Genomic DNA, 17,572 nt, shown 5'->3' on the forward strand with positions numbered 1-17,572 from the left:
AAGCCTATTTAGGGTGTTAAGAGTGCAACGCATCAGCACAGTTCATTAATCGTGATAGGTACATATTAAGTATGATTGGGCTTTGCCGGTTAAGCTTACTCTTTCTTACCGTCGTAGTCGTAGTCAACACGAATGAATAAGGTCGAAAAAATGTAACGCTCGCCGCTTTCGCTGTGAAGAGGAACGTGCCGATAACCCTGTCGTAGATAACTTAGCTTCAGACAGCAGGTGGCTAGCTCGGTGTCGGCGGTTTTGACTTTGAAAAGTAGAAAATTGAAAAAAGTATCTTCAAGCGTAATCTTGAACTTGGTTTCCCACACGGGGTTGAAACCGTTCTCGCCGCGGTTGGGGGTGCAACCTGAAGTTTCTGATTGCACCAGTCCATTTTCGCTTTCTAAGGGCTCTATCGGTTTATTGTTGCTAAAAATGTTGAGGTTTACGCTAAAGCAGGGAAACGCCTGTTTCTGCTTTTGCTTAAAATCCTTCGGTTTAGGGAGCATCTGCGCAGAAAGAATCTCTACTCGTAGAGAAACATTGCGTTTCTCGAGACCCTTCCGCATAGTCTTAATATCATTAGCTTTGGCTACGTTGTTCAGCAGATAGTCCGGCTTCAAGACATAACCAGAATGCCATAAAGGTGCGTCTTCTAATGGTAGCTGGAACATGGCCTTATTGATCTGTTGACCTATGTCAAACGTCTGCCAATTGGTGGCAACAATCTGGACACCGAGTTCCCAAAACTTGATAGGATTAAAATTTGAGGATTTGTACCGCAATGCGTGCGGGTACACCCTCATAAGGAAACGCCGATTATGCTTTTCGACAGCCAGCTTTTGCAACTCATCTTTCGCCAGATTCTCAAGCTTTTTCTCGTTCAACGAGAAGCAATGGTTTTCTGTTTTGGACTCCGGTAAGGAAAAATTTCTGAATTTGAGCCCATGAATGAGCGACATCGCTACCAGGCTATCAATAACATGCAATTTCGTCGAAATGCTGAGCCGTCGTCCAGATCTCTTTGGCACTTCAAACTCAGAGTCATACGAAGAGCTTGTGGACGACGTTACAGAGTCTTCGTCCTGCAAAGACTTTGGTACATCACTCTTGGATTTCTTGACCTTGATCAAAAATTTATGCTTCAGATCTGCGGGGGAGGGAAGTGTATCCTTGACTGGACGATTGAATATGTTACTGCCCAGCTCTTGTCGGAGAATGTTGTCCATAATAACCTGATTTGCGGGCTTGCAATGCACCTCCAAAGAAAGAACTAGGGGATAAGGAGAAGTGATGAATGCATATTTTCGCACCACTTTTATTACATTTCCAAGAGGTAGCGAACCCGTTAGTCTGCCATGGCAAACTACAGGACCATCCTCGGAATCCCATATGTCGATCTCAATGCACCTACAGCCTTGTTGCAACGCAAGCACGTAAGTTTCCACTGTTGGATTTTCTCCCAACTGTTTGCCCTGTAGGTAAGTATTGTGCGAGGAGGAAATGAAATATTTGTTGATTGGATGTGAATAATCGGTTCTAGTATCATCCAGATACGGCTGAGAGGTCATATATTTTCGGAACCCCTCTAGCGTCATTAAATCGTTTCGTTGGCTGAATTTTCGGAAGTCGCTTGTAATTTTAACGAGGTCCTGTTCTTCATGCTGTTGCTCTATAACAAAGCGGATGAAATCATTTAAATTCAACTGATCGGTACCCTTCGTTATACCGCGCCAAATACTGTACACTTCCGGCCGGCATTTGAGCTCTCGAACAAAGCTTTGAAACTCTGGAAAACTAAGGAGACCATTGTTATTGATATCCGCTACGTCGAAAAGTCGTCGTAAGTAGCGGCTGGAACAGAATATATTGAACTTGGCACATAGTTCTTCCACGTCTTGAAAGGAAAGTACGTCTATGTCATCGGCTGCTTTCTCAGCAGAGACGTTGGCACGCCAATGGACGTTGGCGAACATCTCATCATCCGGATCTGAGATACTTCTCATAAGGTAACGCCTGGAATCCACCATGCTGACGATACCTACGTACAAACATTCATGATCTACATGGTTGTGGGCCACTAGATGCAATGCGCGAAACTTGGTACCCAGTTGATATATGATGGTGACCCAATTTTTGGCCGCTACGTTTGAAGCCTTGTAATCCTCAATGTAGTTCTTCGCCATTTCTCCGGTTCTTACATCTTTGATGGTATCGATGCCGATGCTCTTGGTGTCACGCCAATGAAGTTTACCGCTTTCAACACGAAAAATGTGTTCGATTTGTTTCTTACGACTAACTTTGGTCAATACGACTCCATTTTCGAGTCTTGTGTACAGGTTTCTGAGATGATCATCGCTCCATGGAATGCCACCGTCTTTCGTAAAAAAAGCGTCACTGTAAGTCACAGGTCCCAAAATAGGTGCCTTTTTCAGTGTTTTTGTTCGTGACACATAATTAGCGGTCCTGCGTATGATATGTTTAACTAACTGTTTCGATGGTTCTTCAGAAGCATGTTCTTCAAAATTATCACCGAATCGAGGTGAAGATTTGTCCAAAATGACAAGACCATCTTTATGACTTCTTTTGAGCCAAAACTGTGGTCTTGAAGATGCCCTTTTCGTCGGTGGTTCACTAAAGCTTGTGCTTCCCATCTTGTCTCTGTATGCTCACGTTTTAGCCCGCTTTTTCAAATATACCAAGCTCAAGTCGGCACATTCAGATTGTTCACTCACCCGACTAATGAAAATATCTTTGATAACGTTACGATCCGGTACGTCTGATCGTTGATGGTTGCGCTTGGCATCTGATGTTCAACATCAAATCGAGAATTAGAATAGTCTTTGGTTGACTTGTAAGTTTAGTCAATTTAATTGCAGCTTAGGTAAGCACGAGGTCGAAAGTTGACACTTTCTTTGGAATACTTCAGATTCCAAGATGGGCAGGATCGAGCTTTGAGGTACCACTTTCATTGGATCTGACAAGTGGTTGATGATAGGTTGTGCCAAATTGTGTTTATGGCACTTGAATACGGGAATTTGCGACCTCAGGTTCGAAAAATAAGCTATTTTCTGATGCAGTAGTTCGGTAAGGGAAATGTCAGGTAGAGGGTCGGGGTTTGCATTTCGACTTGGGCTTGGAATGATGCTAGTTGATATTTCATCGCTATTGTATGACTGCGAGAGGTTGGGGATACTCTCAAAGTTAAGTCGAGCGGGTTGTGAGATCGATGATGGCTGGTACAGTGGTTTGAGCTTCACAGCGGACTTTGGGGTAGTGTTTACCATGACTGGCTTGATGTTCATGCGCTTGAACAAAAATGCTCCAACACTGGTAGAGCGCGTTTGAGTTGACCTTTTCTCGACAGGTTCTTCCTCTCGTAAAGACAACTTCTGGACATGTGACGCTAGATCTTCGTCTGTATCTGCCTGTGAGCGAAGTTCTTGTATCTGTGATCTGACTTCAAGCCACCGATCGGCAAGCTCGTTGGACTGATCGGCCACATCGACGCTAAGCACAGAGCTATGGAGAGCCTGGTATACGATATTAAAGTTATTTTCAATTTCCTGCTGGAGTGACACGAGTTTAGAGCGTTCTAACGTTCGCAGTGTTGAGCGGGCTGCTTGTTCAGTGACCATGGCACTAGCGGCCACTACGTCCTGTTCAATGATTTTGTTCAAGCTTTTAAAGAGCTCCTTCCAGCGAGAGTTTACAAGCTCTTCCTTAAGTAAATAGAAAACAACCAGCAGTGAGTCGTGTTTTTGACCAAGGTCATTGTGTTTTGTTTTCAAAATATTGACCAAATATTCAGCATGGTTGATCTGACGATTGCCAAAATGCTCAATCCTGTGGCGTAAAGTGTGTCGTAAGTTTTCTTCCAATGGCTCTATAGTATCCCTGATTGTGATGAATTTCTCGAAGAGGTCAGAATCCTCGAAAAAAGAAGGCACTCGAGCAAATCCCGTATCGGCACACTCCGAAAGAATGCTGCTGACTCTCTTTTGAATGTCGAAAGAAGCCCGCGAGATTTCCGAGCTTTTCATGCCCTCTTTTATTTCAAAACATTTTTCAGCATTTCCGTCTATCAATGCATCCAGTGCCAGGATGTTGTCGTTGAGAATTGCATTGAACTCTAGCCCGCTTTCCAAAGCATACCTTGAAGATCGCAGCAGAATCTTTAAACGATCAAGTCTCATCCAACAGTCCTCGAATGTGTTTATCAAATTATGCAGTTCCTCGTCCTCAGCTCCATTTTCGACCCAAGACTCTATTTCGTCAAGCCGTTCTATCAAGCCAGCCTCTATATCTGTGATTGTTTGAAACACCCGGTAGAAATCGTTTTTGACCCTGTTCATACCCGCGAATCTCTCGAGCACTTCTTCATCGGAGCATTCTAGGTCAAAACGGGACTCTAAAACTCCCTGCAAATGTTGCCATTGTCTTGATAATTCGCTGAGATCAGCGATCAGCCGGCCCCGATGATGACCTGCATCTTTCTTGATTTTCGGAGACAGAAGAGTAAGGACTTTCAAAGTTTCAACAAGGATACTCGGATTAGTTTGAAACGAGACGTTCAGTTCCATTGGAACAGCATTAGCCGAAGGTTCATGCGTTTTAGGGCTCATTGTTCGGACTCGATGCGTGTAAGACAGTTTGTTGATAATAATGTTGAGTGCTGTCGTCCACGGTTACATGTGAAAGAGACGATAGTAGTGTCTTGTCTAATGCGGTCCCGTCTTTCAACATCTATTCAATTGCCGAAATTCAATCGGTGGGATTGGGATCTAAGCTTCAAAGCCAGAGATGAGCTTTTACCATTTTTTACTTTGTTTCTTAAGCTCAGGTCAAATTCTTTCTTTCCCACTATTATGAATATTCTATTAACACTATCACTTACGCTCTCTTTAATATGTACATGTTATGCTTGCTTCCGGATTTTATCAATTGTAATTTGTCCAGTATGATTTGTAAGGGTTTGCTAATTGTGCACGCGAATGACCGTTTGATCAAGGTGTTAGCTTAGAGGACTTTTGATCGAGAGTGAAGTCGTGGGCAACGTGTTCGCGCACTTCATCATTTACTTTGTTGTTTTCGACAGCATCTTCGGCTTCATCAGATGTACGCGAATCTTGTGCAGAACTTGCAGTTTCTCTCTTCTTTTTCTTGTCATTCAGCAGCTGGAAAAGCTCACTTTTCTCATTTGCATACAACTCGCGGAACTTGCCCATTTCTACAACTGATCCATCGTGACCGAGAACAATGACATTTTCTGATCGTCTAATCGTACTGAGTCGATGTGCGATGCTTATGATAGTTAATTCCTTGCTCTTCATCAATCTACCCAGTGTATAATTGATGGCACCTTCGCTTTCCACGTCAAGAGCGGACGTTGCCTCATCCAATATCAATATCTTGGGCTTTTTGATCAAAGCGCGAGCGATCGAAATTCGTTGCTTTTGCCCTCCGCTCAAAGAAGCGCCCCTAGGACCAATGACTGTGTCGTAGCCCTCAGGAAACTTTGTTATGAAGTTATGACAGAAGCATTTTTTGGCTGCTGCACGGATTTCTTCCATCGGGGCTTCGCCATTCAACCCATATGTGAGGTTGTATTTGATGCTTCCTGACATCAGCATTGGCTCTTGCTGAACCACACCAAGATGGCGTCTCAGAGACTTACAACTGACCTTGGAAATATCCTGTCCATCAATAGTGATATGTCCGCTGGTGGGGTCGTAGTAGCGAAGCAGCAAAGAGGCAATCGTTGATTTGCCTCGACCCGATGGCCCCACAATGCACACATTTGACCCAGATTCGATGGTGAAGTTGAGGTTGTTGAAGATCTGATTGTTCGCCCTCGTAGGGTAAGCAAAAGAGACATCGTGAAATGTAATTTGGCCAGAGCGAGGAACAAAAGCTTTCCCCGAGGTTGGCTTTATCTTTGACGCATGGTCTGTCATTTCAAACAGTCTCGAGGCTGCACCTGCCCCTTTCATGAGTTCAGAGTAAAAATTTGAAAGACCAAAAACTGCCGATCCTGTGTATTCCGTGTAGAGCATGAAAGCGGTTAGATCACCAACCGATAGGGCACCTTGTAGGACAAGCTGAGATCCGTAACCCAAGACAATAAGGAAGCTCAAGTCGCCAAGTACACCTGTAGAGCTAAAAAATGTGGCATTGGTCAAAGCTTCCTTCTTTCCAAACGAAAACACCTTCCTAATCGCCCTGTTGTAGCGACCAAGCTCCTTTCCCTCGGCCACAAAAGACTGAATAGTTTTAACTCCATTGAGTTGCTCTTCTGAAACCTTGGTCAAGTTACCGGTAGACTCCTGAAGCTCCCTCGATATCGCTCTAATTTTTTTCCCGTATATTGTCGCTCCCACCAGTAGTGGAGGAGCGAATAGTAGCAACGCTGAGGTTAAGGATGTGGAAATACTAACCATCATACCGATACCAACACCACCACAAATGATCGCTTTGAAACCATCGGAAACATTCTGCGTCATTGACCGCGAAACGACGTAAGCGTCCGAACTCAATCTTGAAATTAGATCACCTACTTTGTTGTGGTCGAAAAATTCTGCGTCTTGGTGCAGAATCTTTTTGATAACTTTAGACCGCAGTCGAGCGACCAATTTCTCACCCAATACCCTGAGTAGTACGATTCTACCAAAATTGGCAACAGTTCCTAAGACTAAAGCTCCGGCAAAAACCCCAAGAAATTCGTACATTCCCAAGTTTCCAACTATGGGGGGTAGATCATCCAAGCTGGTCGGTCCAGAAGCCGCAGCGTACGCATTTTTGATAGAATCCAGGACCAGACCAATGACTTTCGGTATGGCCATACCAACAGACGAGCTGATGGTTAATAGTCCGATGGCAAGACACAGCAGTTTCCAGTCATGTCGAGCCAATTTGAATAACCTCCATACTTCTTGGAAATCCATCTTGGAGCTGACTTCCTCGACTTCCTTTCCCGCAGATTTTGGAGTATCTTCAGCAGCTTTCTGAGCTTCAAAGCGTGTTACGGAAGCGGAAAATTGGCGCACGACGTATCTAAAATCAGGACGTGAGCCTTGAGGCCCAAAGATTCCGTGTTCCCTTCTCAAAATCAGAGACTTATGAACCGGCGTTGCGCTCCTGTGCATATGCCGAAGTAAAAGTGGAGGGCGTCTCAGACCGTCCACCACGCCGCTGGAACGCAGCAATTGCAGCGATCGTACCAACATCTATTCCACAGGGGCGATATGAGAGCCGACTAGTGACCAAGAGGGGTGGTTTTAAGAACGAAGACGTGCACCTTTGACGTTTGATTCTCAGAGGCTCAGTGTAATTGAATATCGAACATATACAAGATACATATGTTATGTTGAACGGTATGGTTGGAATATGAAAGTATCACGTGATCATTTGAATCACGACGTGTTGTTCTCTATGGCAGCTATTTCGAACTATGGGTGAGAATACTGATGGTGCTCCACTACACCGCTCTTCTCTCACGTAGTTCAATTGAATTTGCGTCTATCGATGCTCATCTGCAAACTGGTAATTAATTATCTAAGTAATAAGAAAAAAAACTAAGAAGACACGGATTCCTGGAACGATTTTGATCGAACCTGGCGAAACCACCCTCACATAGCCCTGTCTCTGCCAAAGACGCGTTGAACTCTAGACTATGTCTCGAGGTTCCAAATTCCCCAAAATCACGATATACGATATTAGTATATATGGGAACCTTACTCAAGTAACCTACGATAACTGCATGGTCTCTCGACCTGGGTCACTTTAGTTCACACCTCGTCAGTCTGTGCAACATGGTGTCCAATCTCGCAGCGTTTTCTCAAAGTTTCTATTTTATTACTGGTTTTGGCCCTGTTCTGTACAGGGCCAAGACACGCATTCTTATGAATATACATAACATATGATCGGGAACGCACCCATTTCAGCACTTTCCCTTTTCAAGAATAGGTGGTCTATTTCTTCAAAAGAGTAGCATCGGCAGTGGCATTGCCGTTCTCGTACTTCACAAACTTGGCGTCAGTCTTGCCTCTGGACAAGACTTTGGTGTTTTGGACCTCGGTTTTCAAAGCGGAACGAACCGTTTGAGCGGCGATAGCCAAGTAGTTGTTGTATGTCAAACCAGCTTTTCTCCACGCAGACATTATGACGTTGAAACACTCGAGTTGACAAGCTTTGCTGAGATTATTGAAGAAGAAGCCAATCTGAGTTCTGGTAGTTAGTTGAACCTATGTTAATTGACTGTAGATGATTTTCTATTGGAGGAAAATTATTATGAATATTTAAGTCACGTGTGAGAGATCTCCAGGACCGGGTAACATTAGTTGAAAAATTAAAAATTAAATCACGTGCTATCAAGACTTTCAATGGTAACTATACACGAGTACGGGCATCGCCCGTAGTACTAACTTTTCAACCTCGAAAACTATCTCTTGATACAACGAAGACAACTACCGCTAGCAGCAGACAAGACAGTCGTCAAGACGTCTCATATTGCTTTTAATCGTGTTCTGCGGTCATAAATAACCTAGAAATATGAAAACAACCGACGAGTCTGACGCAGTGTCGACCAAGATCGATAGAGATCTCTTCTATAAACTAGCGTCTGATCTTTCTGAAGAAAGGTTGCAAGCAACCGTTAACCTTGTTACGGAGCTCTCTAAATTATCAAAAGAATCTTCCGAATGGAGCTATGTGCTCTCCAGACTCATCAACGGGCTTTCTTCCAGCAGAAATGGTGCCAGGCTCGGTTACGGCCTGTGTCTCACAGAGGCTGTGTTTTTGGCTTTACAAAACGAGGTTCTGCCCGACATTGGCCATTACACCCAGCTGCTTTTTTCGTCGTTATCAAAAGAGGCTGTTAAAAATGGCAAAGAAGAACGAGGTTTGATTTTTGGCAAGCTTTTTGGCCTTCAAGTCCTATTGAATGAGCCATTGTTTTCTCACGTCTTCAAGACTGGCGATGCCAAATCTGGATCCCAAGTTTTGAATCTCGATTTTACCTTAGAGTACGCTACCGCATTGATTGATGTCGCTATTACCAAAACGTGGATTCGTGAATCTGCTCTATACACGTTGTATCAGGCCATTGAGAAATTGGCTCCGCTGTTCACATCTAGCGCTACAGTCAATGCTATATTCGGGCTATTGGATAAAAGCCACCTCACGCTCACCAGCGAAGGTCTCGCTATTTACATCTTCCTGTTGCACACTTGCCCTACAACTAAGAAACTATCTGGGCTCGATAAGAGTCAATTGCAGAACTCTTGGAAAGGCGGAGACCCTTTAAAAAAAGGAAACCTCCCGCTGATCGCAAGTGCTCTCAAAGAAGCCAATGTATCTGAAGATACGTCTTTAAAGCAAAAAGCTGTTTGGGCTCCCCGCTTACACTTTGTATGGGATGTTTTACTGCCCGCCATCCTAAGCACTGGCATTGAAAACAGCCACGTCTCTGAAAAACCTGTCTCCAAGAAAAGGAAAAAAGATTCACATGATAAGAAGCAATTGATAGAACTTCCGGAGTTTTGGAAATCAGTCATTGACGACTCTTTCTTTAGCGAGAAGGCTTCGAGTGAAAGGAAATATTTGGGGTTCTTAGTTTTCGAGAAGGCATTAGAACGGGTTCTTAGTTCGAACCTCTCAGACATTTTTTCGACTAACTTCATGAGATGCCTAATAAACCAATCTGGTAGTCCCGAGAGAAATCTCCATAAAATATCTCAAAAATCTCTAAATGCAATCTTGCGTGTTTGTCAAGAGAATCCAGAAAAGACGGCACCTGTTTTGGAGGCAATTGCCTTCAGTGAGACGGGATCTATACATTTCGACAAGCTCACGAAATCTAAGACAATCACCAATCTGCTGGCGATTAAGAATCTCCATAGCGAGCATCTCCTCAATGTGGTAGAAGTTCTGGGTCAACATCTTTCCCAAAATGACAACGACTTTTCCACAACGAGGTTTGCTGTTGATGCTGTACTCCATCTTATAAGAGCACATAAGGTACAGACTGACATTTCATGGATTGAACCTTGTCTTGACCTGCTTATACAACTTGGCTTCTTCCAAAAACATGATCTTTTGGACACCGCTGAAACTCATATTCCTACCCAATCGATCAATACAATTGCTGTTGAAAGGCTTTACTCTGTCCTCGCTGATCTCCTTTCTGCAGAAAAAGGTCCTTCCAAAATTTGTTGGCCGTATTTGGCTCTGGAGAAGGTTCTTGTCAAACAGAGGAACCGAAAGCTTATAAATGCGGTAGATGACGAAATCAGCAGCATTTTCTCCACTGCCGAGACAGAACTTCAGACTGTCAAAAACAAGCTATTGGAAGATCAATCTAACATTCAATTATGGGCTCTACAGTTACTTTTCTCAGTCAATCTTTTAGAAGCGTACTCAGGCGAAGCAGAGTCTGTTTCTGTACTGGAAGACCTCATATCGTTTTCCGAGCTATATGAAGAAAACAAAGATGGCTCCTACGCTGGGTTCATTGAGATTCTGTTATCGTTGGCGGCTCAAAAGAAAGCTTTATTAAGAAAGTCCAGTTTGATGATATGGGAATCATTTGTGGGTCAGGTCTCACCTGATGACCTTTCAGTTTTGCTTGATGTACTACCGGCGAGGGAAAATAAAGAAGGTTATAGTAATCTTTTTGAGGGTGCTAACGAAGGCGAGAGCTCCGAGGGAGAAGAAGACGATGACGACGACGAAGACGAAGAAGATGAAAATGAAGAAGATGAAGAAGAAGATGAGGACGCTTCGAAAGATAACGGAAGCAGTGACGAAGAAGAAGACGATTTGCACAATGATAATACTGGCACCATTGAGAAAGAAGCTGCCAGTGCCCTAGCGAAAGCTTTGAATTTGCCAGATTCTTTAGTTGACGACAAAGGTGAGGTCCATTTTGACGATTTAAGCGGCACAGGCGACGATGATGAGGACTCAAGTGATGAGGACCTTGATGATGAGAAGATGATGGAACTTGATGATCAACTTTCAGAAATCTTCAAGCGCCGTAAGGAAGCTTTATCCCAGATTCCAACGGGTAATAAAAGAAAGAAAGAGGTTCAGGAATCGAGAGAAAATGTCATCGCTTTCAAGCACAAGGTGGTAGACATGCTTGAAGTGATGGCACGTTGGGCTGAGGCTGAGTCCAAGAAAGATGACTTTTCTGGCGCCCTGGAGAAAATATTGGAGACTGTTGTTCCGCTCGTAGAATGTGTCAGAACAACTATGGACAGGCCACTTGCGGAGAAAGTGTCGAAGCTGGCTAAAAATAAGATCACGAAAATCAAAGTAAGTGGCGTCAACGCTGCTGGAAGGTATGACAAAGACACCATAACGGAGCTACTTAGGGACATTCATCAGTCTATGTTCTCAAAGAAGCCAGGGCAATTTCCGAACCTCTTCTTCTCGGTTTGCTCTTCAACTTCGATCTTTCTGGCCAAGCTAATGATTGAGTTGGACCCTTCGATGGAAACGTATTTCACTTTGACAAAACTATACCATGAATCATTAAACGAGTGGTTGAAGTGGGGAAAGTTCGGTGTGAGCATGTTTACAGATTTCCTCAATTGGCTGTCGTTAAAGAAGCAGCAGACGACAAACTAGTCAAACGAGGAGTTGTTTGTCCTTTGCTGCCGTTGAGGACCTTGTGTACTATTCATAGCAGAACACTCCGGTGGCAAATTAAAGAAGCGTTCGAAGCTGTCAATTACCAAAAGTTTCAGAGCAGCCACTGCCACATGGATGCGCCGTTGTGCTACTTCCTGATTCGTATGAAGAAAAAGCCGCTGAAGATGTGACACGAATTGTTAAACGAAAGTAAACGATATCAATTGATGGTGGGGCTCAAGTGGTTCATCATTGGCATAAATCAACAACTTGCACAAGCTGGCTATACGGCACAGCCGAGTAACGTAATGTTAACTATAAAAGAGTTAACGTTTGTCGCGTCACAGTCAAGATCAAGACTACACCACTCAAGAATGAAGCACTCCACCGACATCAACAAGGAAAACGTGATTTTTGACACAACCAATGGCTTACAGAATGGTGTTGTCTTTGCAGCAACATACGAAGGCGCTTCTTTTGAGGTCGCAAGCATTGATAAGGTTAAAAGCTGTCACAACAAAAGCCAGATTTTGTCAGAAAATTTGATTATTGCGGCTTTGACCAAGATCATCGAGGATTACAGTGAGCTTCGGACTACTGTGAACTCCGATATGCGGCTTAAATTGCTTGAATGCATAAGGTATGATGATGTTGTACGTGAGATACAGTATGAAAGCTACAGCGAGGAGCGCCTGAATTGTCATGGAGGAATTCCACCTTATATTTTACACGATATTCTTAATAGCAACACTTGGAGCACGGGAAGACCCCTATGGAAACTTTTTATTTACACGGGCAAACCCTCATATTTCATGGGCACGATGCTCTTTTCGATTCCTACGCAGCTGCATCATTTCACAAGTTATTTCTGAATGCACTCAATTCGCTAGAAAAATATCCTTCTCGGGTTTCAGATTTCATTTTCCAGTCTGGTCCGGCGCTTAAGCCATTGCAGAACTCGTGCATTTCCAGACAGCCTGCTCTGGTTTGTTTACCAGAACTCTGTACGTGTTATGATGACTCTCTGAGTACAACAAAAGCTCTCTGCAGCCTTGTTAAGGGAAAAACAGCGCTCTTAACCGACGATAGGCAATGCGATCGTATCGCCAATCCATTACCTTCACCGGATAAGAATACCCGCCTTGTTAGGCTTTGTGGAAAAGTTGTTTTCGGAACCGTCGAATCTACGAGACTATCAATCCTCCAGAGCTCTGTCAATGGCAGTGCTGTAACACTTCAAACGTTTCTTGCTGCTGCTGCGATATTCAGCCTTCAAAGCGCAGACTTCGAACACATATCAAGCTTGAAATTTTCAATTCCAATGACTTCAAGAAATCTGAATGAACCAACAGCACAAACGGGACTCTACCACAAGAACAACATTTCTTTTGACTTCCCTCTTAGTGACTACAGAACTAACCCTTTGAGTATTTTTGACGCCGGAGAAGCAACTCTTGAGGGCGCGACCTTGAACGATCAGACACTCACAAATAAACCGTTAGAGAAAGGATCTCGATTTGATGAACTTCTCTCCTTTGTGTCAGAGAGGTTGAGGAATGCTAGGAAAAAGCCTGATTTTTCATCTGATGCTAAGCAGGATCTGGCGCTCACAGGAAATGAAGATCTTATCCATCGAAAAAAAACGCGAAATCATGTCGTAGAAATCATTGACCTCACCGAAAACACTTTTTCAAAATCGGAGAAAGACCACTACTTTATCCAAGATGCATACGCTGCAAGAAGTAGAAAGAAAGATGTTTTTATGTCGATCCATTTCTGCCTGACATCTTCTGGTCTCACAGTAAGCATTCATTATCCAGAGGAAAACTCCTGTCTGGATGCTTTTGTAGAGCATTTCGAGTCATTAATAGAGCTATACCCGAAAATCGTATGATCGATAGAACTGATGATCTATAGATAATCTTAAACGCTGTAGAGTCTACAGATAATCTTAAACGCTGTAGAGTCTACTCAAGACTATGTATGTCGTAATCCTTTGGAACGTATGGATCTGTAAGACTACTGGAAGGTTTCCAAATTTGTACAGTATTATCTTCCTCAACGCTAGCCATAAGCCAAGGTAATTTGGTGTTGCACGAGAAATCATTGATGGCGCTTTTATGACCCGCATGCATCATTAGTAGTTCAGGCACTCCATCAGCAGCATCTTCTTGGGGCTGCTCGGCACCAATTTGAAATAGGTCCCACACAAGTACCCTGCGATCAGAGCCCGCTGAGCATAAAATACCATCCTTATGAGAAGCGAAGTCCAAACTTGTTACAGCATCTTGGTGGCCTGAAATGCTGTGAAGAGGTGTCGATGGCTTTCGTAGATCGTAGAGATAAACTAAAGAGTCTGTTCCGGCCGCTGCAAAAAGGTTAGCGGAATGCTTGCTGAAGGCCAAAGTATTAAACGCTTCGCTTTGCTTCAATGTGGCTATAGGATTATCCGAACGTTTATCGTGAAGCAGCAATGTTTTGTCTTCGGAGACAGATCCGAACAAATCTGGATTTGTTTCATGCCATTTCGCCTCGTTCACGATATCTGTGTGATTTTCATCCACTTTGATAGGTGTGCGCTTTGCGGAACGGATGTCCCAAAGGGCCACTGTTCCATCGTCTGAGCATGAAAGTAAATCGCCTGGCGATGCAACGCTAAAATTGAGCCCGTATCCATTCTCCTTATGAAACGAAAACTCACCTCTCAATGCATTTTCTTTATCCTGGGACCTATCATAGAGAAAAACTGTTCCTGAACCATTGATGGTAGCTATCAGATTACTGTCAAAAGGTGCATATCGCGCCCTAGTGACCTCTTCTCTATGTTCGAATTTCTGGGTGATTTTGATCTTGGATTTCACCGATTTCGATGAATTTTCACCACCACCATTGCCATCAGCATCCACATCAGCGTTGCCATTAAGAGTGCCATGTGCGCTACTACTATCTTCTATTTTCCTGTCATTTGAAGACCCACTCTGAAAAATTTCCTCAGGTAAATCCACAGTCGCTATTTTCAAGTAGTTCTGCTCTTCTCCGGATGTATGAGTCCCCACAATCAATTCCTGTTGCGCAGAGTTAGCTTCTTTATCTGGCAGCCATTGTATTGTGAGTGATGGCCATATAAGTTTGGTCTCACTGACAAAGTCGTACATCAAAGGGACGTTAGATTTCCACAAATCATACTCCTGGTCAGTTGAAAGCTCTTGATCGGGTTCTGCAGTAGTCATTGAGCTCAATTGAGAGGGATTGTTCAGGTAGTTTGACAGGTAGCTGGTCAAGTAACTGTATTCAACATCGAAGATGTAATTTATTTACAGGTGTCAGTATATGAAAAAGTGACGAGATCGACGGTGACAGCTTCGACATTTAGTAACACTGTTGCGCTCAACCAAGGCTTTTCCGATATTCTGTAGTGTGTTTGCACCGGCCAACTCAATATTTTCGTTTTGTAGAATGTATCTTGTTTCTTGAACTTAACCAACTTGTGTATGGAAAAAGTCAAGTATTGTTCAATTCACTGACACTTAGTCAAGTGTTGCTTGCCTTCGTTTTGCCCGTGCACTAGAATATCACAGGCATCTCTATCAATTATTAAAGTAACAAGCATTTCTTGTGTGAAGCCTGAACTCCTTTTTAGCCAGATTTCGCAAAATTACCTTCTTTTTGAGGTGAGCGCTGGATCTCTTTCAATCACATTTTCAACTCCACCCAGAGCTTCCAACTTATCTTCTTCAATTCTGACTTGTTCGCGTCTTTCCCACCAGCGATCCTGGCACAGCTCGAAAGAATGCCTCTTTAGGTGCTTGCCCTTGGCATCACGTTTGTTGGAAATAGCCCATTGCAAAAATTCAGCACCAGTCCGTATGTAGAACTCACGCAGCGATTCAAAGGCCTTGGGATGTGGGAGCCAGGGTCTGAGATCAGGTATCCCTGGCTCATCTCCTTCATCATCTTCCTCTCCCTCGTCTTCTTCGTCTTCCTCCTCGGCGACCAGCTTTCTGTCACCCGAGTCTTCCTCGTCATCATCGTCTTCATCATCGTCCCCATCTTCTTCGTCTTCGTTGTCTTCGCCATCCTCGTCTTCCATCGTAGCCTTCTCAACAGCCTCAAGATCTTCCCAAAATAACCTCACTCCATCAAGTTTATTCAGGTCGATAGAATAGAACGAGTCGATTCCGTAATCTTTCTCCCCATATTCCCAAGTACCTCCGAATATAAATAATAGGTCGTCCACCACCGCCGTGGTGGCATTGAAACGTGGATGAGGCAACTGAGTCAGAATAGTGTACTCCTTGGACTTGCTTTCGGCTTCTTCCTGTTCATCCATCCTGCGCAACTCCTTTTCGATCTCATCGTCGTAAGGATCCGCGCCGTCGTCGTTATCGGCGAGATTTGCCTTTTTCAAGATGTCATTGAGTATGTTTTCGAGTTCTTCATCTTTGTTTCGACTGCTTTTTGGCGCTGCAGTGACCCGCTTCTTCTGAGGCCTCATCTTCAGCGCATACCACCTGTTGGACTCGACCTGATAAGAAAAGAGATCGTTGAAAAATTCCGAGTTCAATCCTTCTTCAGTTTCCTCATAGTCGTAAACACCTCCAAACAAAATACCTCTGCCCTTGTGATGTACCATGGAGCAACCAACACGGGGTGATGGTTGAAAACCCTGCTTTTTGCGTCGTTCCCACCTGACGGCGCTGATGTCCGATTTCATGACAAGATACCAACAGTCCGAGAGAATTTTTCCCTTTTGCAATCCTCGTCCAGCTTTAACTTTACAGTAGCCTCCCCAGAGAACTGCACCGTCTTGCGTTGGGATGACGGAGTGACCGGAGCGAGCCTCCGGAATTGAGTGGCTAGGAGGAAATTCTATTTGCTTCCATTTGTAAGTGGTGATATCGAATAACCAGCAATCCTTCAAATATGAGGTGGAAGTTCCCAAGTCGCGGAAACCGCCATGCAAAATGAAATAGTTCTTCCAGACGGTCATACGGTGTCCAGAACGGGCGCTAGGCCCATTTTTCTGCTCGATCTTAGTCCATTCTTTGGTGTCACAGTCCAGGAGCCAAGTATCTGAATAATGGTAAAACGTATTCTGCTTTGGAGACGAAAACTCGCCTCCATGAAATAGGGCCACACCGCTTGGGTGTGCAGCAGCAGCAGCGGAAGATCTAGGCATTGGCGCATTTTTAGATCCGATTTTACGCCATTGAGCACTATCAAGCGAGTAAGTGAAAAGTTCATTGTAGAAAGTTGTGCTGGAAGTCGAAGGGTTGGTATGTTCACCACCAAAAAGAATCAATTCTCGTTTTCCATGCGTTGGGTTCGAAATCATAGATGAGTTGACACGTTGGCTTGGTCTTACCACGCTTGACACCACAATTTCCTGAAATTCCTCTTGCTCTTTGCGATACGCCGCTAGCACCTCATCGATATCTAAATCGTCGTCATCTTCAGAATTGAGTTTCTTGCTTCTCTTCTTGTCTTTACTTTCAGCTTTTTCCAAATTTTTCTTGTTCTTCTGTTCAGACCTGGCCTTTTTTGCCTCTTTGTCCTTCTTACTCTTTTTAGCCATCCTGAATATGATACTCAATGTCTTGAGAGGGTATAAATGTCGCTAAGAATCGGTAAAGAATCGGGCGATGAGCTCTTAACCAGTTGGTTCGTTGCATCATTCATCGAAGCTAATTAGCCATGTCGAGGTAATTGAAGGTTTCGTGAATGACGATATATAGTGCTTTGAGCAGCGACACTATATATTGGCACTCTGACACCGATTTCTATTCCCATTTTGGTTACTTTTGAATGTAGACTTGTTGCTATTAATTCATTTACAATCCCGCCATCGTTTTCGTAAGTTGCTGTGTGTTTGCACGTTTTACATATGAAGTTATCAGTTCGATGGGATAAATCCGTCATTGGTAATGAACTGGCTTCAAATGACTTG

General features: G+C 43.8%; 8 protein-coding genes across 8 annotated transcripts; 2 read left to right on the top strand and 6 right to left on the bottom strand.

Annotated features, from left to right (window-relative positions):
* Nucleotides 1–95: 95 nt before the first annotated feature.
* Nucleotides 96–2,645, bottom strand: PLC1 (LALA0S08e00694g1_1; the record flags this gene model as incomplete). Its single annotated transcript, XM_022770951.1, has 1 exon — nucleotides 96–2,645. The coding sequence occupies one exon, from the start codon at nucleotides 2,643–2,645 to the stop codon at nucleotides 96–98; it is 2,550 nt and encodes an 849-aa protein (XP_022629579.1).
* A 210-nt stretch (nucleotides 2,646–2,855) lies between these two features.
* On the bottom strand, nucleotides 2,856–4,616 carry KAR9 (LALA0S08e00716g1_1; the record flags this gene model as incomplete). Its single annotated transcript, XM_022770952.1, has 1 exon — nucleotides 2,856–4,616. The coding sequence occupies one exon, from the start codon at nucleotides 4,614–4,616 to the stop codon at nucleotides 2,856–2,858; it is 1,761 nt and encodes a 586-aa protein (XP_022629580.1).
* Nucleotides 4,617–4,997: 381 nt separating this feature from the next.
* MDL2 (LALA0S08e00738g1_1) lies at nucleotides 4,998–7,217 on the bottom strand (the record flags this gene model as incomplete). The annotated part of the gene is made up of 1 exon (XM_022770953.1): nucleotides 4,998–7,217. One exon carries the CDS (start codon nucleotides 7,215–7,217, stop codon nucleotides 4,998–5,000), a length of 2,220 nt encoding a protein of 739 aa, XP_022629581.1.
* Nucleotides 7,218–7,961: 744 nt separating this feature from the next.
* ATP15 (LALA0S08e00760g1_1) lies at nucleotides 7,962–8,150 on the bottom strand (the record flags this gene model as incomplete). The annotated part of the gene is made up of 1 exon (XM_022770954.1): nucleotides 7,962–8,150. One exon carries the CDS (start codon nucleotides 8,148–8,150, stop codon nucleotides 7,962–7,964), a length of 189 nt encoding a protein of 62 aa, XP_022629582.1.
* Nucleotides 8,151–8,541: 391 nt separating this feature from the next.
* Nucleotides 8,542–11,622, top strand: POL5 (LALA0S08e00782g1_1; the record flags this gene model as incomplete). The annotated part of the gene is made up of 1 exon (XM_022770956.1): nucleotides 8,542–11,622. One exon carries the CDS (start codon nucleotides 8,542–8,544, stop codon nucleotides 11,620–11,622), a length of 3,081 nt encoding a protein of 1,026 aa, XP_022629583.1.
* A 377-nt stretch (nucleotides 11,623–11,999) lies between these two features.
* PBI1 (LALA0S08e00804g1_1) lies at nucleotides 12,000–13,519 on the top strand (the record flags this gene model as incomplete). The annotated part of the gene is made up of 2 exons (XM_022770957.1): nucleotides 12,000–12,278; nucleotides 12,383–13,519. 2 exons carry the CDS (start codon nucleotides 12,000–12,002, stop codon nucleotides 13,517–13,519), a joined length of 1,416 nt encoding a protein of 471 aa, XP_022629584.1.
* Nucleotides 13,520–13,592: 73 nt separating this feature from the next.
* Nucleotides 13,593–14,855, bottom strand: HAT2 (LALA0S08e00826g1_1; the record flags this gene model as incomplete). Its single annotated transcript, XM_022770958.1, has 1 exon — nucleotides 13,593–14,855. One exon carries the CDS (start codon nucleotides 14,853–14,855, stop codon nucleotides 13,593–13,595), a length of 1,263 nt encoding a protein of 420 aa, XP_022629585.1.
* Nucleotides 14,856–15,280: 425 nt separating this feature from the next.
* Nucleotides 15,281–17,200, bottom strand: KEL3 (LALA0S08e00848g1_1; the record flags this gene model as incomplete). Its single annotated transcript, XM_022770959.1, has 1 exon — nucleotides 15,281–17,200. One exon carries the CDS (start codon nucleotides 17,198–17,200, stop codon nucleotides 15,281–15,283), a length of 1,920 nt encoding a protein of 639 aa, XP_022629586.1.
* Nucleotides 17,201–17,572: the final 372 nt, after the last annotated feature.

Source organism: Lachancea lanzarotensis, scaffold LALA0S08 (assembly GCF_000938715.1).
Source record: "Lachancea lanzarotensis genome assembly LALA0, scaffold LALA0S08, whole genome shotgun sequence".
Classification (NCBI taxonomy): domain Eukaryota; kingdom Fungi; phylum Ascomycota; class Saccharomycetes; order Saccharomycetales; family Saccharomycetaceae; genus Lachancea; species Lachancea lanzarotensis.